The 18064-nt window shown below is 37.7% G+C and overlaps 1 protein-coding gene across 2 annotated transcripts in view; it reads left to right on the forward strand.

Annotated features, from left to right (window-relative positions):
- TAB2 (TGF-beta activated kinase 1 (MAP3K7) binding protein 2) overlaps nucleotides 1-17864 on the forward strand; it is a 146569-nt gene extending 128705 nt beyond the window's left edge. Inside the window, exons 6-9 of one of the 2 annotated variants that reach the window (XM_074948586.1) lie at nucleotides 2282-2442; nucleotides 3220-3313; nucleotides 4780-4860; nucleotides 15865-17864. In XM_074948586.1, the coding sequence (XP_074804687.1) occupies nucleotides 2282-2442; nucleotides 3220-3313; nucleotides 4780-4860; nucleotides 15865-16010 (482 nt within the window). In that variant the 3' untranslated portion in view covers nucleotides 16011-17864. The remainder of the gene's footprint in view (nucleotides 1-2281; nucleotides 2443-3219; nucleotides 3314-4779; nucleotides 4861-15864) is intronic. The other variant, XM_074948585.1, reaches the window with a different exon arrangement.
- The last annotated feature ends 200 nt before the right edge of the window (nucleotides 17865-18064 follow it).

Consider the following 18064-nt stretch of genomic DNA (forward strand, 5'->3'; position numbering starts at 1 on the left):
CCAATCTGACTATGCATGTGGATTTAGAGAAGCTTGAAACTTTAATATAAAACAGAAGGCATGTTGCAGTTTTATTATGGTGTGGCTAGTAGCCACACTACAGTAACTTTAAAGTGTATTACTTAAGGCAGCCCTAAACCAGACCAAGCAGACTGAAAGAGAATGAAACAGCTGCATCACGTCACACCAGTTGGAATTACTTTACTACTTTTACAAACAACATGATTGAAAATATGACATGATTGAAAATTTTTAACATTATATATGACTATGTATTTAATAATAATTAAATTATAGGCCTTAATCAGGTTGGAGCCTCGTTGTGCTAGGCACCGTACAAACGTAGGACAGTACTTACTCCAAAGAACCTACAATCAATGCAAGATAAATAGGTGGGTGAATGAACAAGCAGACAGGGTAATAGTAGGGTAATAGTAATAGAATGTTGCAACATAGACTAGGTGTAGACACTTACTTTTACAGCTCGTATTCAAATCACAGATCTGTCTGGACCCTTCACTTGTAAGGGACTGTCCTACCCTTGCTGTCCTACCCTTTTTAAATAGCCCCTTATTACTACTACTTATTAATAAATACAACTCATTTACATAGTAGTTTAGATATACTCAGTGTTTTACAGAACATAGTCCCAATAAAAGTGATGTATTTAGTTGCAGTCTGTAATGTGAACTTATATAGAGAGAGAAATTGAATTGATTGCCACGTTTTCTCATTGTGTATCAAATCCAGTGGTTCTCAAACTTTTTGTACTGGCGACTCCTCACATAGCAAGCCTCTGAGTGTGACACCTCCCCTCCCCCCCGCAAGTTAAAAGCACATTTTTTTATATTTACACTATTTTAAAGTGATATCGCGCGTATATTTGTTAATCACTTTTCACAGCAGACTTACTAGCTAGCTGGGAGGCATGTGCTTGCGACCCCCATGTAATAACTTTGCAATCCCCTGAGGGGTCATGGTCCCCAATTTGAGAACCACTGAAATAGATAAAAAGAAAAGGAGTACTTGTGGCACCTTAGAGACTAACCAATTTATTTGAGCATAAGCTTTCGTGAGCTACAGCTCACTTCATCGGATGCATACTGTGGAAAATACAGAAGATGTTTTTATACACACAAAGCATGAAAAAATGGGTGTTTATCACTACAAAAGGTTTTCTCTCCCCCCACCCCACTCTCCTGCTGTTAATAGCTTATCTAAAGTGATCACTCTCCTTACAAAGTGTATGATAATCAAGGTGGGCCATTTCCAGCACAAATCCAGGTTTTCTCCCCACCCTCCCCCACAAACCCACTCTCCTGTTGGTAATAGCTTATCTAAAGTGATCACTCTCCTTACATTGTCCTTTGTCCTTTAGATAAGCTATTACCAACAGGAGAGTGGGTTTGTGGGGGAGGGTGGGGAGAAAACCTGGATTTGTGCTGGAAATGGCCCACCTTGATTATCATACACATTGTAAGGAGAGTGATCACTTTAGATAAGCTATTACCAGCAGGAGAGTGGGGTGGGGGGGAGAGAAAACCTTTTGTAGTGTGTTCTGTGGTAGAGGCATGCCTTACTTTAAAATCTACTTCATATAGTGTATTCATAGTTTGTCTAAAATTTTGTGGTATTTGAGACGAATACAGTGCAAGGGATATTTGGTTTGGGGTGGTTTTTTGTTTGTTTTTTACTCTTCCCTTTACAATTTTGACTGTAGGTTTTGTAAAAGCTTATTTTCACAAATTGTAATATGTGGCTAAATTTAACTTGTTTTCTATTAATGTGAGAAAACTTATTGTCGATTTTCTTGCTCTGACCCTTTAGATTTTTTGCGTGATTAATTTTTTCTTGTTTTTTTTTTCACAAAGAAACAGGCAGTGAAAAGTACAAAAAAGGTAAACGTGTTGTGCTTGTATGTGTTTCCAAATACCGCACGGTTCATTGGATCACCATTAGAATTATTCGGTTACCCAATTTTGCAACTTGTCAAAGCTGCAAAGCCAGACAATACAAAATCAGACAATACTACATAGACAAACATGTTAGACCCTTTAGATTTTAATGCCGATGAAATACTTGATTCATACTTTATTCAGAAGTATAATAGGATGTCTGGTCTTACATGGCTGAAACTTTCTTGTGGGAAGCATGAAAAAGCATTCTTATGGAATCATTTTTCTGGGAGGATATTAGCTTTCATCTTTATTTATCAACTGTTGCAGTATGGTGGATAATAAATTAGCTAAAATTGGACTTTGTTTGCTGATATGTATTGCAGCTTTACTGGTACACCAGAAAGCCAGGATGGAGCGACTTCAACGTGAACTCGAGATTCAAAAGAAAAAGTTAGATAAACTAAAATCGGAAGTCAATGAAATGGAGAATAATCTGACACGAAGGCGCCTGAAAAGATCGAATTCTGTTTCCCAAATTCCTTCAGTAAGTCCAAATCTCTGTATGCTGTAAAATTCAAACCATAAGCATGATCTTTCATAATAAAATAAATGGCACAATAATTTATTTAATGGCACATTGTATCTAGAATTAAATTGGTAGTTAGTGTTGTTCCAAATACGGATATAACAGGTATAATATGCTCTACATAGCAAGAACCACTGAGTTGGCAATTATGTTGCACAGTAACTGAACTTTCTCAGTGGCTTTCAAGGATAGTACCATGGAGACTACATTTCAGTAGGCTAGTCTGAAGGTCTCAAAGACATGAATAACTAGAGCTTCAGTCTAGAATCTCAAGTTTACAATCTGTTTCATAGCACACCTTCTTCCACCAGCATTCTAACCACCTTCTCCTCTCATGCTTCATCTGTCTTGTCAATTGTATAGCAAGATAATATGTGAGGATAGTTTAAAAGGGAGCTAACGCTTTAGAGGCAACATATCATTTTTGAAAGAAAAGGGGTCATAGTATCTTGCCAGCCATCATGTGGTGGATTACTGGCAGTTCCTGAATCTATAAACTGAATCTGAAACAGTTATTAGTCTGTAAAGGGACAGTAATTCAGTAGTAATTCATCTGTGAGCATGTGTGCTGTGTGCTATGTACTTGGCCTGAAAGACCTAATAATAAAGCCATGACAAAGGGGTGACTGATACATCTCCAATCCAAAAATAAGCTTAAATGTACATTCACCTATATGTGAATGGTGATTGATGCTGAAGTGGGGAAAACTCAGTCTAACAGATTTGTTTTTTCAGCTGGAAGAAATGCAACAGTTGCGAAGTTGTAACAGACAGCTGCAGATAGACATAGATTGCCTAACCAAAGAGATTGATCTTTTTCAAGCAAGAGGTACAGTATGCTTTCTCAGTGTATCAGCAACTGTAAACATCCTTTTTTATTTTATTTCTCCCCCCCCATCTCAGCCCAATGACACACAAATAAAATATCAGACTAAACTATCACATAAGTTATTTGCATTATAATAATAATATAGTTATGGTTATAAAAATACTTTCATTCTAAACCCAGTGTTATGGTTTTATAATCTGCCCATTACCTACCCCCTCAAATAAAAGTCAGGGGTTGAAATTTATCACACCATGCTTGCCATAAGTCTAGAAGTAAATTATTTTGTAACTTTGGAAAAATCTAGTTGGCTATTTTTTGAATTACGGAGAATGAAAAAAGTTTCTCGGAATGCATGGCCAGCATTCCTCACTTTTTTCTGTCCGTTATCTAACCATAGGTAGTTAAAACTGTGCTTCAGATTCGCTTCCAGTATGTCCTCCCTCCTCATCTGCAGGGCCATAAGACTTTTTTCCCCCCTGTTGCTTTTGGATTCTTTGGTCATTGAAGACCAAGATTGTGCATCTGCAGGTAAGGAAGAAGAAAATAGGGATTTAGCAAAGATAATGCTACAGTGAGGTTTTGAGCCCCTGGACGTAGCTGAGAAACAGAAAAAGAGAGGATTGCTGACATCCAAGAAAATAAGTCATTGGGTATGGTTTGAGATTTGATCAGATTTATTTTGAAGGTTTGTAGAACTCAAATGATTGGCATTTGAAATGCCAAACGTAGCATACAGTTAATATTCAAGGGTAATGCATGCTTTCTTACGTTAGAAAAAAGATAAATAAGTTGTGAATGATTGAAGAAAACTTTCCGATGTGTTTCAGTACACACCTTTTTCTTTTTAAAGAGGAAATTAAAACGAGAAAACATTTATGAAACCATTAGGATTGAGAGGTTAAAGATATAAAATGGAGGAAATTCAAATTAAGTAATCCCCACTCAGCAGCTCAGCAATAAGTTGTACGTAGCTTTTATACATTTAAGTGTGTGTCATAATTGTGAGTTTCATTATGGTTAAGGAGCTCAGAGCTTCTGTATAGTAAGTTATCTAAATACATAAAACATATTGTATCGTAGGAAATAATGCCTGTCTTTGGACTGTAGTAAAATAATTATCTTTAAAAAACCACATACGTGAAAGAGGCAGGTGAAAATTACCAATATAATGCTTTAATTGAATATTATTTAGGGAGTCAGTCTGCCAACTAGAGCTGTTGACTGAATCAAGCTTCCTGGATTCTGTTCCCATCTCTGCCATTCACTTGTTGTGTAACCTTAGAGGGAAAGTTACTTAGCCTGTCATTGCCACCAGTAATATCTTTCTCAGACCTGTATTGATATCTTGGTATGAAAGGCGCTAATGATGTACATAGTAGTATTATCATTTGTAACCATTACAAAAAAATTGTGCTTTTATGTCCAAAGGTTTTTGTTTTAAAAAAAACTGTTTACCTTTTTTTCAGGACCACATTTTAATCCCAGCGCTATTCATAATTTTTATGACAATATTGGATTTCTAGGTCCTGTGCCACCAAAACCCAAAGGTACTGTTTGGATTTAGTCCTAGCATAAATAGAGTTATACTAAAATCTTATTTTACCTTTAGCAACACATGCTGTAATACTGATTCAATCTGAATATTGATTGTGGTGTCTATTTTCAAAAGCATGAATGCCACTAAGTTTATGTCTACATAGCAATTTAAGTCTGGGTCTGAGCACAGGCTCAAGCAACGCGCACACACACCCTGTGCGTCCACACTGCAAATGTGCTAATCTAGGGCTCAGACCCAGTGTCCCAGTGCATAGGACCCAGGGTGTGAGCCCTGTTGGTTTCCTGTGTGCATATGGCCCTAGCTTAACTCAGGTCCCAGAAGTACTCCAGATGTATCCCAGAGTAACTGGGGGCAGAGGAGCAGTGCTGCAGGCAGCCAGCACAGCAGCAGGAAGCGCCATTAAATGCTGAGCATGCTCCTCTTTCCTGCTCCTCCCCCAACACCGGCTCCTCCTCTTTGCTGTGTGGAGCTTGCCTGGAGCTTGCCTGGTTCGGACATCCCTTAGGGGAGGATCTATACATGGAGGTTCCCTATGTCCTAATAAGGAGAAGATGGAAAATGATAAAATACAGGGAAGATCTGATGAGAAACAGTCAAATGAAAAAAAGTCCCATTCAATTACGTCATGCAAAAGGGGACAGCCAGAAAAATGACAAGTTTTTAAAATGCTAGAAGTCTAAATAATAAGATGGGTGAACTAGAGTGCCTAGTATTAAATGAGGATATTGATATAATAGGCATCACAGAAACCTGGTGGAATGAGGATAATCAATGGGACACAGTAATACCAGGGTACAAAATATATCGGAAGGACAGAACAGGTCGTGCTGGTGGGGGAGTGGCACTATATGTGAAAGAAAGCGTAGAATCAAATGAACTAAAAATCTTAAATGAACCAAACTGTACCATAGAATCTCTATAGATAGTAATTCCATGCTTGAAAAATAAGAATATAGCAGTAGGGCTATATTACATACCACCAGAACAGGATAGTGTTACTGACTCTCAAATGCTCAGGGAGATTAGAGAGGCTATTAAAATAAAAAACTCAATAATAATAATAATAATGGGGGATTTCAATTATCCCCATTTTGACTGGGTACATATCACCTCAGGAAGGGATGCAGAGATAAAGTTTCTTGACACCTTAAATGACTGCTTCTTGGAGCAGCTAGTCCTGGAATCCACAAGAGGAGAGGCAATTCTTGATTTAATCCTAAGTGGAGCACAGGATCAGGTCCAAGAGGTGAATATAGCTGGACCGCTTGGTAATAGTGACCATAATATAATTAAATTTAACATCCCTGTGGCGGGGAAAACTCGACAGCAGCCCAACACTGTAGCATTTAATTTCAGAAAGGGGAACTACACAAAAGTGAGGTGGTTAGTGAAACAGAAATTAAAAGGTACAGTACCAAAAGTAAAATCTCTGCAAGCTACGTGGAAACTTTTTAAAGACACCATAATAGAGGCTCAACTTAAATGTATACCCCAATTTAAAAAACATAGCAAGAGAACCAAAAAAGAGCCACCGTGGTTAAACAACAATGTAAAAGAAGCAGTGAGAGGCAAAAAGGCATCCTTTAAAAAGTGGAAGATAAATCCTAATGAGGAAAATAGAAAAGAGCATAAACTCTGGCAAATGAAGTGTAAAAATATAATTAGAAAGACCAAAAAAGAATTTGAAGAAAAAAGACTGCCAAAGACTCCAAAAGTAATAGCAAAATTTTTTTAAATACATCAGAAGCAGAAAGACTGCTAAACAACCTATGGGGCCACTAGACGATCGAGATGCTAAAGAAGCACTCAAAGACGATAAGGCCATTGCGGAGAAACTAAATGAATTCTTTGCATCGGTCTTTACTGTTGAGGATGTGAGGGAGATTCTCAAACCTGAGCCATTCTTTTTGGGTGACAGATCTGAGGAACTGTCCCAAATTGAGATGTCATTAGAGGAGGTTTTGGAACAAATTGATAAACAGCAATAAGTCTCCAGAACCTGATGGTATTCACCCAAGAGTTCTGAAGGAACTCAAATGTGAAATTGCAGGACTACTAACTGTCGTCTGTAACCTATCATTTAATTCAGCTTCTGTACCAAATGACTGAAGGATAGCTAATGTGATGCCAATTTTTAAAAATGGCTCCAGAGGTGATCCTGGCAACTACAGGCCAGTAAGCCTCACTTCAGTACTGGACAAATTGGCTGAAACTATCGTAAAGAACAAAATTGACAGACACATAGATGAACATAATTTGTTGGGAAATAGTCAACGTGGTTTTTGTAAAGGGAAATCATGCCTCACAAATCTACTAGAATTCTTTGAGGGGGTCAACAAGCATGCGGACAAAGGAAATCCAGTGGATATAGTGTATTTAGATTTTCAGACAGCCTTTGACAAGGTCCCTCACCAAAGGCTCTTAAGCAAAATAAGCAGTCATGGGAGAAGAGGGAAGGTTCTCTCATGGACTGATAACTGGTTAAAAGATAAGAAACAAAAGGTAGGAATAAATGGTCAGTTTTCAGAATGGAGAGAGGTAAATAGTGGTGTCCCCCAGGGATATGTACTGCGCCCAGTCCTATTTAACATACTCATAAACGATTTGGAAACAGTGAGGCGGTAAACAGTGAGGTGGCAAAATTTGCAGATGATACAAAACTACTCAGGATAGTTAAGTTCCAGGCAGACTGCGAAGAGCTACAAAAGGATCTCACAAAACTGGGCAGCAGAATGGCAGATGAAATTTCATGTTGATAAATGCAAAGTAATGCACATTGGAAAACATAATCCTAACTATACATATACAATGATAGGGTCTAAATTAGCTGTTACCACTCAAGAAAGACATCTTGGAGTCATTGTAGATAGTTCTCTGAAATCATCCACTCAATGTGCAGCTGCAGTCAAAAAGCAAACAATGTTGGGAATCATCAAGAAAGCGGTAGTTAATAAGACAGAAAATATCATATTGCCTCTATATAAATCTATGGTACACCCACGCCTTGAATACTGCGTGTAGATCTGGTCACCCCATCTCAAAAAAGATATATTGGAATTGCAAATTTTTCAGAAAAGGGCAACAAATATGATTAGGGGTATAGAGCGGCTTCTGTATGAGGAGAGATTAATAAGACTGGGACTTTTCATCTTGGAAAAGAGGCGACTAAGGAGGGAGATGATAGATGTCTATAAAATCATGAGTGGTATAGAGAAAATAAATAAGGAAGTGTTATTTACGCCTTCTCATAATACAAGAACAAGGGGCCCCAAATTAAATTAATAGGTAGCATGTTTTAAAATAAACACAAGAAAATATTTTTTCACACAATGCACTGTCAGCCTCTGGAACTCCTTGCCAGAGGGTGTTGTGAAGGCCAATACTATAACAGGGTTCAAAAGGGAGCTAGATAGATTCATGGAAGATAGGTCCATCAATGGCTATTAGCCAGGATGGGCAGGAATGGTGTCCCTAGACTCTGTTTGCCAGAAGCTGGGATTGGGTGCCAGGGCATGGATCACTTGATGATAACCTGTCTGTTCATTCCCTTTGGGGCACCTGCCATTGGCCACTGTCAGAGGACAGGATACTGGGCTTGATGGACCTTTGGTCTGACCCAGTATGGCTGTTCCTACGTTCTTATGGAGCAGGGAGTGAAGATGACAGGCAGGAGGTGGCTCCTGGGTGCTGGGATGTTGCAGGTCATCCCTATGCTGAGCTAGGAGCCCTGCCACCCCCTCCTTGCAGGGCAGCTGCTTGGTCCTGCTTCATTCTCTGGCCATTGCTCCCGCCCTCCCTGGGGCTGCATGTGCAGGGGCGCCAGGGCAATGTGCACGGTGAGTGGGAGCCAACCATCCAGGATTGTCCTGGAGTATCCAGGAATTCAAGATTGTCATGATGAAACCTCCAGGAATACGTCCAACCAAAATCGGCAACTCTACCCAAAACTTACCTGCAGCCTCCCGCGGATCCCTTATCCCTGTCTCTTGAGGTTGGGCAGGGATAAGGGATTCTGGGGGGTGAGGGGGTGCTGGAGCACACTGTACCTCAAACCTTGGGGATGCACTTCACCGCTCTGCAGCCAGCAGCAGCCAGGCTGGGGGGTGGTGTTTTTCCTCTGATACCTTCATCTTATGTCAAATTTCAAAACAGACAAAAATAAATAAAAATACAAACAAACAAAAACACCTTCATTGAACATCCCATTTTAAAAATTAAGTATTGCAAAGTTTCATTTTAATAGCTTGACAGCCCTGGAGAGAGATGTCGTAATTATCCTCAGAACAGGTACACAGGGGCATTTTCGTGCAGGGAGGCTGCAGTGACTCAGCCTAGAGCTGGTGAGCCCAATTCTCAGACTAGATGATAGTTCAGCATAAATCCTTCTCAAACTGCAGTCATTCTACTGAGACAGCCACCAAAGGAGCTACTTATGCCATTTATATGCACGTGCTCCTTTTGGGCACAGTCCCATCAGTAGGACCATTACAGTTAGGAAACAGGGTGGGCAGTAGAGTTTTCCCATAGTGCACCACATTCCTAGGGCTAGAGTGTCGACATTGCAGGTGGGAGAAAGAGAGAACTAGGTGCTTTGGGATATGTTTACTTTGACTCGGGTCTGTGCACTGCTTTGTGGACGCCAGTGCCCTAGGTTTGAGCATGGGTCAGAACATTCTTAATTTAGGATTAAAATGCAGTGTAAATGCTCAAGCCCAGGGTTCCCTAACACGGTTCAGCTGACTCGAGTTACTAACCCTAGTCTTACATTGCTGTGTAGACATAGTCTTAGGTACCTAACTCTCATTGAAAGTCAGTGAGAGTAAATCCTACCTCTGCTTGCTTTCCTTCCTTTTCCGTTTCATTGTATACATTCTCACACTTTCAAGGAGGGAAGAAATTAATACAGAGGAATGATTACATTTTGTATTTTAAAATAGATTTATTTATGAAAAATACATGGGTTGGATTATGTTTAGTTTTTTTTTAAGTTGGTCATCTATATTTACTTAATCTATTGCATAGTTCTAAGTAAACTAGGCTAGGTGGCTTCATCAGAGCCCCTAGTGAAAGCATGTTGCTTTAGAAAAGAACGTTAGTACAGAATTCCAAGGAGGGTATGCCAAATTTCTTGTGATCTCCATGTGTGATGGGTATTCTTAATGGCTTCTGAGCTTTTGAAGCTCTTCCTTCAGGTTCTTGCTTTATATACTATTTGAGAAGAGGCTAATCAAAGAATTTTGGCACTGACAAAGCACTCATTTCTGACAGTTCATGATTTCCCAGAAACTTTTGTAAAGTGTGTATGGCACATATTACTAAAGAAAACTAGGAGCTATTTTAGCATCATGCCAAATACATATGTATCTGTATCAAAGAAGTGGGCTTTCCTTATTCTAGACTAGTGGAAGGTAATGGCACTGTAGATATGATAATATTCTCCTTTCCTGGGAGCAGTCAAGTAGCTCAACTTTGCAAGCATACTTTTCTGATGGTTCTCTGATGAGCTGCCTTGTTGTCATTGAATATTTTGCCCAAAGACTAATAGCAGGATTATAAGGTAGAGTATAAATGAAAGCTTTTATAGCAAAGAGCCAGGGAGAATGGATTTAAATCACTGATTTTAATCATGATTTAAATAAGCAAGCAGGAAATCTTGAGTTAAATGATGATTTTTAATCTTGGTTTGCATTTAAACTTCTTAGTTATTTCCCTAAAGAAAGGTTGATTCTCTTTGGTTGGAAACCATTAAAACACGTTGATTTGCAACTAAATGTAGCCTTACACTAAATTTGGAACTACTTTTTTCGCTAACCAGGAGAATGCACTATGTCTATACGATTATTTAAGCAATTATCTACCTTAATGTACATTTATTCAGATTTTACATTTTTACATTTTTGATTGTTGAAAAATGGTGAATGATTCATTTTTATATACTAGATGATTATTAATTTTTTATTTTTTATTTGTGTCAAGCTGCATTTGGATGGAAATTGAAATTCAATTAAAATCCACAAGAATAGCATTTTAAAATTTTTTTATTAGTTAAATAAAACTACCTTAAGCATACTCGATACAGAAGAAAAAAAGTAAGTGTATCAAAACATATTTTTGCATTGAGAACTAGCTGATTCATTAAACAAAGGAATAAGTCTTAGTGAATAGAACTGATTGTTTCTGGCCACCATGTCTTTCAAGATCTTAGAACTGGTAGATCTCAGTCTCTCTCACATTTGTTCTTATTAATAAAATGGAAGTGAGAAAATCAGCTTTTCTGCTTTGTCAAATCCCACTTGAAAGTACATTGAGTGAACTAATCATTGAACTGAACCAGTTGAAATAACAATATTCTCTGCATCTGCAGAAGAAGCTACTGCTATCAAAAGCTGGCTTAGTATTTAAACTCTAATTCCAGATATTTAGCCTGATTTCTATCAGTTCAGTGTTTTGACTTTCATTAAAACTTCAGCAGAAAACATATACCACTTGAATATTGTTTTTTATTTAATTTCAATTATTTTAATATAATTTAGGCCTTCATATAGGTTGTCATGGTTTCAAATTTAATTTTAAATATTAATTTTTTTAAATGTATTTTGTTAAAATTTTAAAAATCTGATTTTTTTTAATTTTTTGTTTTTTTAAGTTCATGTTGCAAAAAGCAGACATGATTATCCTTGATATTTAAGTAGCAACAACTGTTAAATAAGTTGGTTGTCAGATGTTATGTTTAAAATACCGTCTTTATATTTTTAACTGACTATTTCTGTTAAGAGCATAAGGCATTTGTTAAAATAAATTATTGCAACACTTTTAAATAAAAACTGAGGGCTCTGCATTTTAGAAGTAATTCATAACATTTAACTTTAGAATGTGAGCATTTTCCAAAGGAGATGCATGCATCTGGGGATGGGCTACACCTCTCTAAAGAGGATTATGAAGAGTGAGTGGGCGTTAATTTCTGAAGTTCAGAATGCAGACTAAAACATTCTAGTCTGCCAAGTCTGAGGGGGAGAGAGAGGTTTCATGCTTCCTGGGGCTGAAAACTCAGTGAGTCACATTTGGTGAGTCAGCTGTTTTTTAAAATATTCAAAAGTAGAACTGCCAACGCTTAGTTGTACAGTCTGAGAGTTAGCATAGCAACCAGATTTTCTGTGTTTAAATAATGGTGGGTATTTTTAAAAATTTACCATAATTCAGTTCAGTTGTGCTTAATTTCCCTAGAGGGCTGAGTTTCTCTGATCGCTGTAACAGCTGTCATGTGAGTGATTTGCCATAGAAACCTTACAACCCCTAGTAAAACAGTTTTTTAAATATTTTTGAAAAGTTAATATTATGCATCATTTACGATTCAGATAATTTATTCCTAATGTAGTTAAGATTTGTGTGTATTCCATGTCTTATCTGCTTTTGTTAATGACAAAATAAGTTTTACAGTTTACTCCTGTTAACCCTACAAAGCCAGTACAAACAGGAGATGCAGATTTTATTCCCTCTGAATGATGAACTTTTTACAAAGTTCAAATTAGTTGTACCTGTACCAACTGCATTGAAGGCAAAGGGGTTGTACAGGTGTACGTGAGGGCATAATCTGAAAACCCTGCATTTGCATAGGTATCTCAGAAGGCCTAATTTAGCCTGTAGAACCTTTTATTACAAGTGCTAATGCTTGAAGTGGAAAGACTCTGACCTTGTTTCTGAGACCAGGATGAGTTTGCAAGGCTAACAGGAAAAAAGTTTATTAAATTGAGAACATGTGATCTGGAAGTCATTGCAACTAAACATGGAATCATATGTTATTTTTAGAGTAACTTTTCAGAGTTCAGACATACTTTAAAGATTTGGTTCTGTTTTATAAGTGCAGATCTGACTTAACTGTTACCAGACCATGCTAAAGCCTTAGTTTAGCTTGAACCATGCCTTAACTGTATCAATGTGGAGGGATGTCGTTTCAGCAGTTTGGGGTAGCCCCTTGTTGGACCAGACAGGGAAATGTTAGATGTTCTGAGAACTTCAGTGTCATATGGGCAAGGACTTTAAGCTCTGCCAAAACCATAGCACTTGCCTGCTGAATATGATTAGAAGTGACTGTTACAAATCACAACTTTTTGATTTTTTTTTCCCCCAAAGTGAGCCAGAACATATTAAATCTGCATAATTCAAAAGCAGTGAATTTTTAAGGGTTATGATTAATTATAATTAATAATAAAGATTTGACTGTGCCTATTGTGCTATATCGTGGTTAGGTTATAAGTCACTACTGTTTTTGTTTGTGTGCCTCACCTATTGCAAAAATGCTTACAGATCATGTTCTGTGATTTGTTTTTATAATGAGAATTATTTAGGATTCTAAGTCACCATAGAAATGTATTCAGGAACAATGAAAATAGTGTTGTTTTTTTAAATAGCATTAGAATACAACTTTGCCATTTAATAGCACCGTATAAAATATTAAAATCCAGCTAGTTTTTAAATACCGTTAAGGCTTTAGGACATGAGTTATTGGACATTGCAAATGTTTCTTACATATTTTTTAAAAGTTATTTTAAAAAATTGAATTTCAAGAACTGCCAAATTAGTCCTTCATTTACTTTTCAGTTTCGCATCTCCTAAAATGAGAAAGATCAACCATAACAGAAGTATTTACTTAGTGGAGGAGGGCCCAGTTACAAAATTTGGTTCTATATCTTAAGTTGAACGCTCCTAAGATTTAGAGTTGTTCAAATCTGAGAGGTTGTTTTGGGCTTAGCTCCATAGTTTAGATTTGCACTTAAAATACAGTATAGATAATGATGAATTTTGGATGTAAGTGTTTGGAGACACTTGTATGTTTCCCCATTCACAAAAGTGAAAAATGATTCTCTTAGAATCTGTGGTGGTGGTGATGGATATTTGTTGTGAATAAACTGAGAAATGTTACATCAAAAAGTTACAAAATAAAATTTTAGCAGTAAGTAAAGATTCTAACAAGCTATAGTGAAGTCTGACCATCTATCAAAGTGCTTGCCGTTGCCGTTTCAAGAGAGTAATAAGACTATACATATAATGAAAAGCTAAACTTTGTATCTGTAGTAATGAAATGAATCTGCTTAGGAAAGGGTGAAATACTGAGAGGTGGGATATGTATAGCATATGTGTATATAATTAAATACTGTTACCCGTGCTGCACTGAAATTAACACACAAAGTGAAGATGGTGCGTAACGTAAATTAGTGTATCTCACTGGAAGTGTGCAATACCAGTGGTCTGTGATCAGCACTAGCTGCCTATTGGTTTCCAGGTAATGGGATTTTTAAAATCTATAAAGCCCTATGGCATCAACTTAGCTGTTTGAGAGACTGCATGTTTCTCTGTCGTTCTGCTGGAATTGCAATTAGTGGAGGCACTCAACTGAAGCCCTCCTTGCTCTGGTGCTCTCCACAAGTGAGCCTCAGCTTTGGAATCCCCACCCCCACCCACGTGTTCACCTTAACCTTAAATAGCCAAAGACTGTTGATAATGGTATGAAGAGTACACTTACAGAATTTGTGGACGACACCAAATCGGGAAGGGTTGCAAGCATTTTGGAGAACAGGATTAGAAATCAAAATGACCATGACAAATGGGAGAATTAGTCTGAAATCAACAAGATGAAATTCAATAAAGGTAAGGGCAAAGTACTACACTTAGGAAGGAAAAACCAAATGCACTAATATAAAATGGGGAATAACTGGCCAGACAGTAGTACTGCAGAAAAGGATCTGCGGGGAGGGAGGTATAGTAGATCACAAGTTGAATGTGAGCCAACAATGTGATGCAGTTGCAAAAAACGCAGATATAATTCTTGGATATATTAACAGGAGTGCTGTATGTCAGATACAGGAGGTAATCATTCCACTGTATTAGGCATTGATGAGACCTCAGCTGGAGTATTGTGTCCAGTTTTTGGTGCCACACTTACATAAAAGGTGTGGGAAAATTGCAGAGTCCAGAGAGCAACAAAAATAAGAGATTTAGAAAACCTGACCTGTGAGGAAAAGTTAAACTCGGTATGTTTAATTTTGAGAAAAGAAGACTGAGGGGTGACCTGGTAAGTCTTCAATATGTTAAGGGCTGTTATAAAGAGAATGATAATCAATTGTTCTCCATATACAGTGTAGAACAGGAAGTAATGGACGTAGTCTCCAGTAAGAAAGTTTAGGATCGATATTAGGAAAATCTTCCTAACTGTAAGTAAAGTACGGAATAGGTAGCCACGGGAGACTGTGGAATCCCCCCCATCAGTGGAGGTTTTTAAAAACAGGTTAGACAGGCACCTGTCAGGGATAGTCTAGGCTTACTTAGTCCTGCCTCAGTGCAGAGGGATGGACCAGATGACCTCTCAAGGTCCCTTCCAGCCCTATGCTTCATTGAGTCTGAACTTCAGGGCATATGTCAAGGACTACCTTTTGATATAGACTTTTGAAGAGAGTGGTACAGTAAAGAACTGTACTTGTGAACAGGGCAGTGTATTGTTTTTGATATTTCTATCTGTTCATTTTCTGGTTTGGGGAAAGCTGCTGATCTTTTCTGTTGTCATTTGTTCAGGGTCAAATTTTTAAATCCTACTTCAGAGTCCCCCAGAGACCAGAGCATGCCCTCTTTTTCATGTTGTAAATGTAAATAAATATTAGACTTTCTTGTGACTTTATGTAATAACCCCTTTCTCTGTGTGCACCTTCCCTTTGCTGACTAATTTAATCTGCTAAAACTGCAGTATTCAAATAAATTTAGGAAGAGGCTAGACAGAGAACAGAAAAGTGGTTGGGAGACTTACCTTTTGATGTGGTTGGCAAAGCTATATATAGGCAGCAGGTAGAGGGAGGCGGGAGAGAGATCTCTCTGTCACTTAGAACAGCTTGTGAAGTTTTCACAGGTACAAGGTAATTTTGTTAGTTACCCAAAACTTAGCTCAAAATTCTGTTCATCCTTGCTATTCTCGTTTAGTAATTGTTTTTCTTTTTCACACCTACAGATCAAAGGTCCATTGTCAAAACACCAAAGACTGTTCCAGACACAGACGAAGATGAGGGAGCTCAGTGGAATTGTACTGCCTGTACTTTTTTAAATCATCCAGCCTTAAACCGTTGTGAACAATGTGAAATGCCCAGGCATTTCTAAGCCAACAGGCCCATTATCTTTTGTAAAACCATAACAAACCTACAATGGACTGTTCTGTCATTGGGGGAAAAAATCATTTATTCATAGGATTTTGTAAAATTGAAGGTTTGACAAGATGGTGGTTTGCTAATGTTAAATGTCAGCCCACAGAGCTAATAATACCTCAGTGTTGTGTCCAAGGCAGTTGAAATTCATCAGCTGAAAGGTAATCTGCTGAAAGACTTGGTTGCCAGCTGCCTAAACCGTGTACAGTATTACCAATATCCCAGTAAGATAATTCTCACCGTGTTCAGTGCTTGGGTGTTCCCCATCCCTCTTTATCCCCCAATGTCACTACTGAATTTTGACAGGGGAAAGGAATAGAATGATAGCTTTTTTGTTTTCAAAGCTTTCAGTGAAACACTACAAATGCAGAGGAAATTAAAAGGAACAAGGTTTAACTGTTTGCTGCCACAGTGCCCATGGATAGGGGAAGAACTTCACAAATCAGTGGTACTCTTTGCCTTGTCTTCCCTGAAAACGTCTCTGCTCTGTGAAGCCAGAATCTATACAATCACCTCTAAAGATGAAAAGGAAAAACTGCATGCATTGTCTGTACAATACACAGTGAAATACCCCAAAGCTTTTCCTACTGTACATAGCTCTAGAGCCTGCTTTAAGTGATTTCTTTTCCTCACCTTTATTATTTTCTTGTACTTCTGTATGTATAGTGTAATAGTCTTTTTTGTTAACTTTCTTTTTTCCCTTTAAGTGATTAAGCACGATCATGTCCCTTTTTTAAGCTTTTATCTGAGAGAAGCAATGCCTTAAAATAAGAGCATTAATGGTAAGAAACTATGCACAAAATAGCTTTCCTCTGCTCATTCTGTACATTGCTCTTGTAAATGCTGATGATCTGTGAAGACCTGCAGATGCAGCTTGGTAAAAATGCAGGAAAAGTTGGAAGAGTTATACATATAGTTCACTCTGTACACTGAGTTTTACGGTGGGTGACACAAGATAGTGTTTTGTCTGGCACAAGGAAACAAACTGAGAAACTTTCAACTCACCAACAGACTAGCATCCAATTTAAGCTTGCTTCATCTGCTGGGTATCTTGCAGACTCTTGAAGAGCTATTGGGGAAGTACATAAAGTACCAAAATCAACAGCAGCAGCATCATACAGGTTTGTTCAGAGAACTTTAAATACTTTCCTGTTGTGGCAGCCAGTTTCTAAACCTGACTTGGTGGTGAAGTCTTATATTTATAGAAAACAAGGATAGCAATATTTAGGACAACTGAAATAAAGGCTGGAAAAGAGAAATCAAGCAGACTTGAACACTGAAGCAACCTCAGCATCTCTTTATTTTGATAATTGTTTTTAAAGGAAAATTTTCAGGTGATCAGGAACGTATGTAACTGAAGTCAAGAAAATGAAATTATATTACAGGACACATGAAAAAGACAGCATGTAAATAATAATGTAGCAGCACTAAGTGAGGCTGGAGGGACTGCTAAAAATGTAGCAAAAGGCAAGAGATAAAGTAGACTGTCACCCACTGTAAACATTTGCCAGTGGACATTTTTAAATAGGAATTTTACAAGTGATCTATGTGAATGCACAAAGGCCTTTTGTTTTGAAGGCTTTGCATTTTTTATGTGGGAAGAAAATGACAATCCCAGGTAATTAGGCAGTAGACCCAAAGCACTTGCATTCAATGCATTTTGTTTATAAAAATGAGGCCTTGTTTTTCAGCTTCATCTGCAGTTCTATGTGAAGATTGACAAATCAGTTTTTACCTGTTTTATTAATAAAACCTAATTTGGATATCTTGAGTTGATGGTTTTGTGATTTAGCTGGGTAAACTGTCTTTGTAACAGATAAGTTATTTATAAAAATTAAAAAAAATTATATTCTAATGTTTGTTTTTGTGATTTGTTTGCTTTTTCAATCTTTTGGAGTAACAGTGTAACCAACTGAGCGATAAATAGCTAAATACAGCTTTAAAATATGCAGATTTGCTAGGGCCAAAGGTTGGTTTAAGACCTGTTTTTATGGCATCTTTCTTCTCCTT

Source organism: Natator depressus, chromosome 3, assembly GCF_965152275.1.
Source record: "Natator depressus isolate rNatDep1 chromosome 3, rNatDep2.hap1, whole genome shotgun sequence".
Taxonomy (NCBI): Eukaryota; Metazoa; Chordata; order Testudines; family Cheloniidae; genus Natator; species Natator depressus.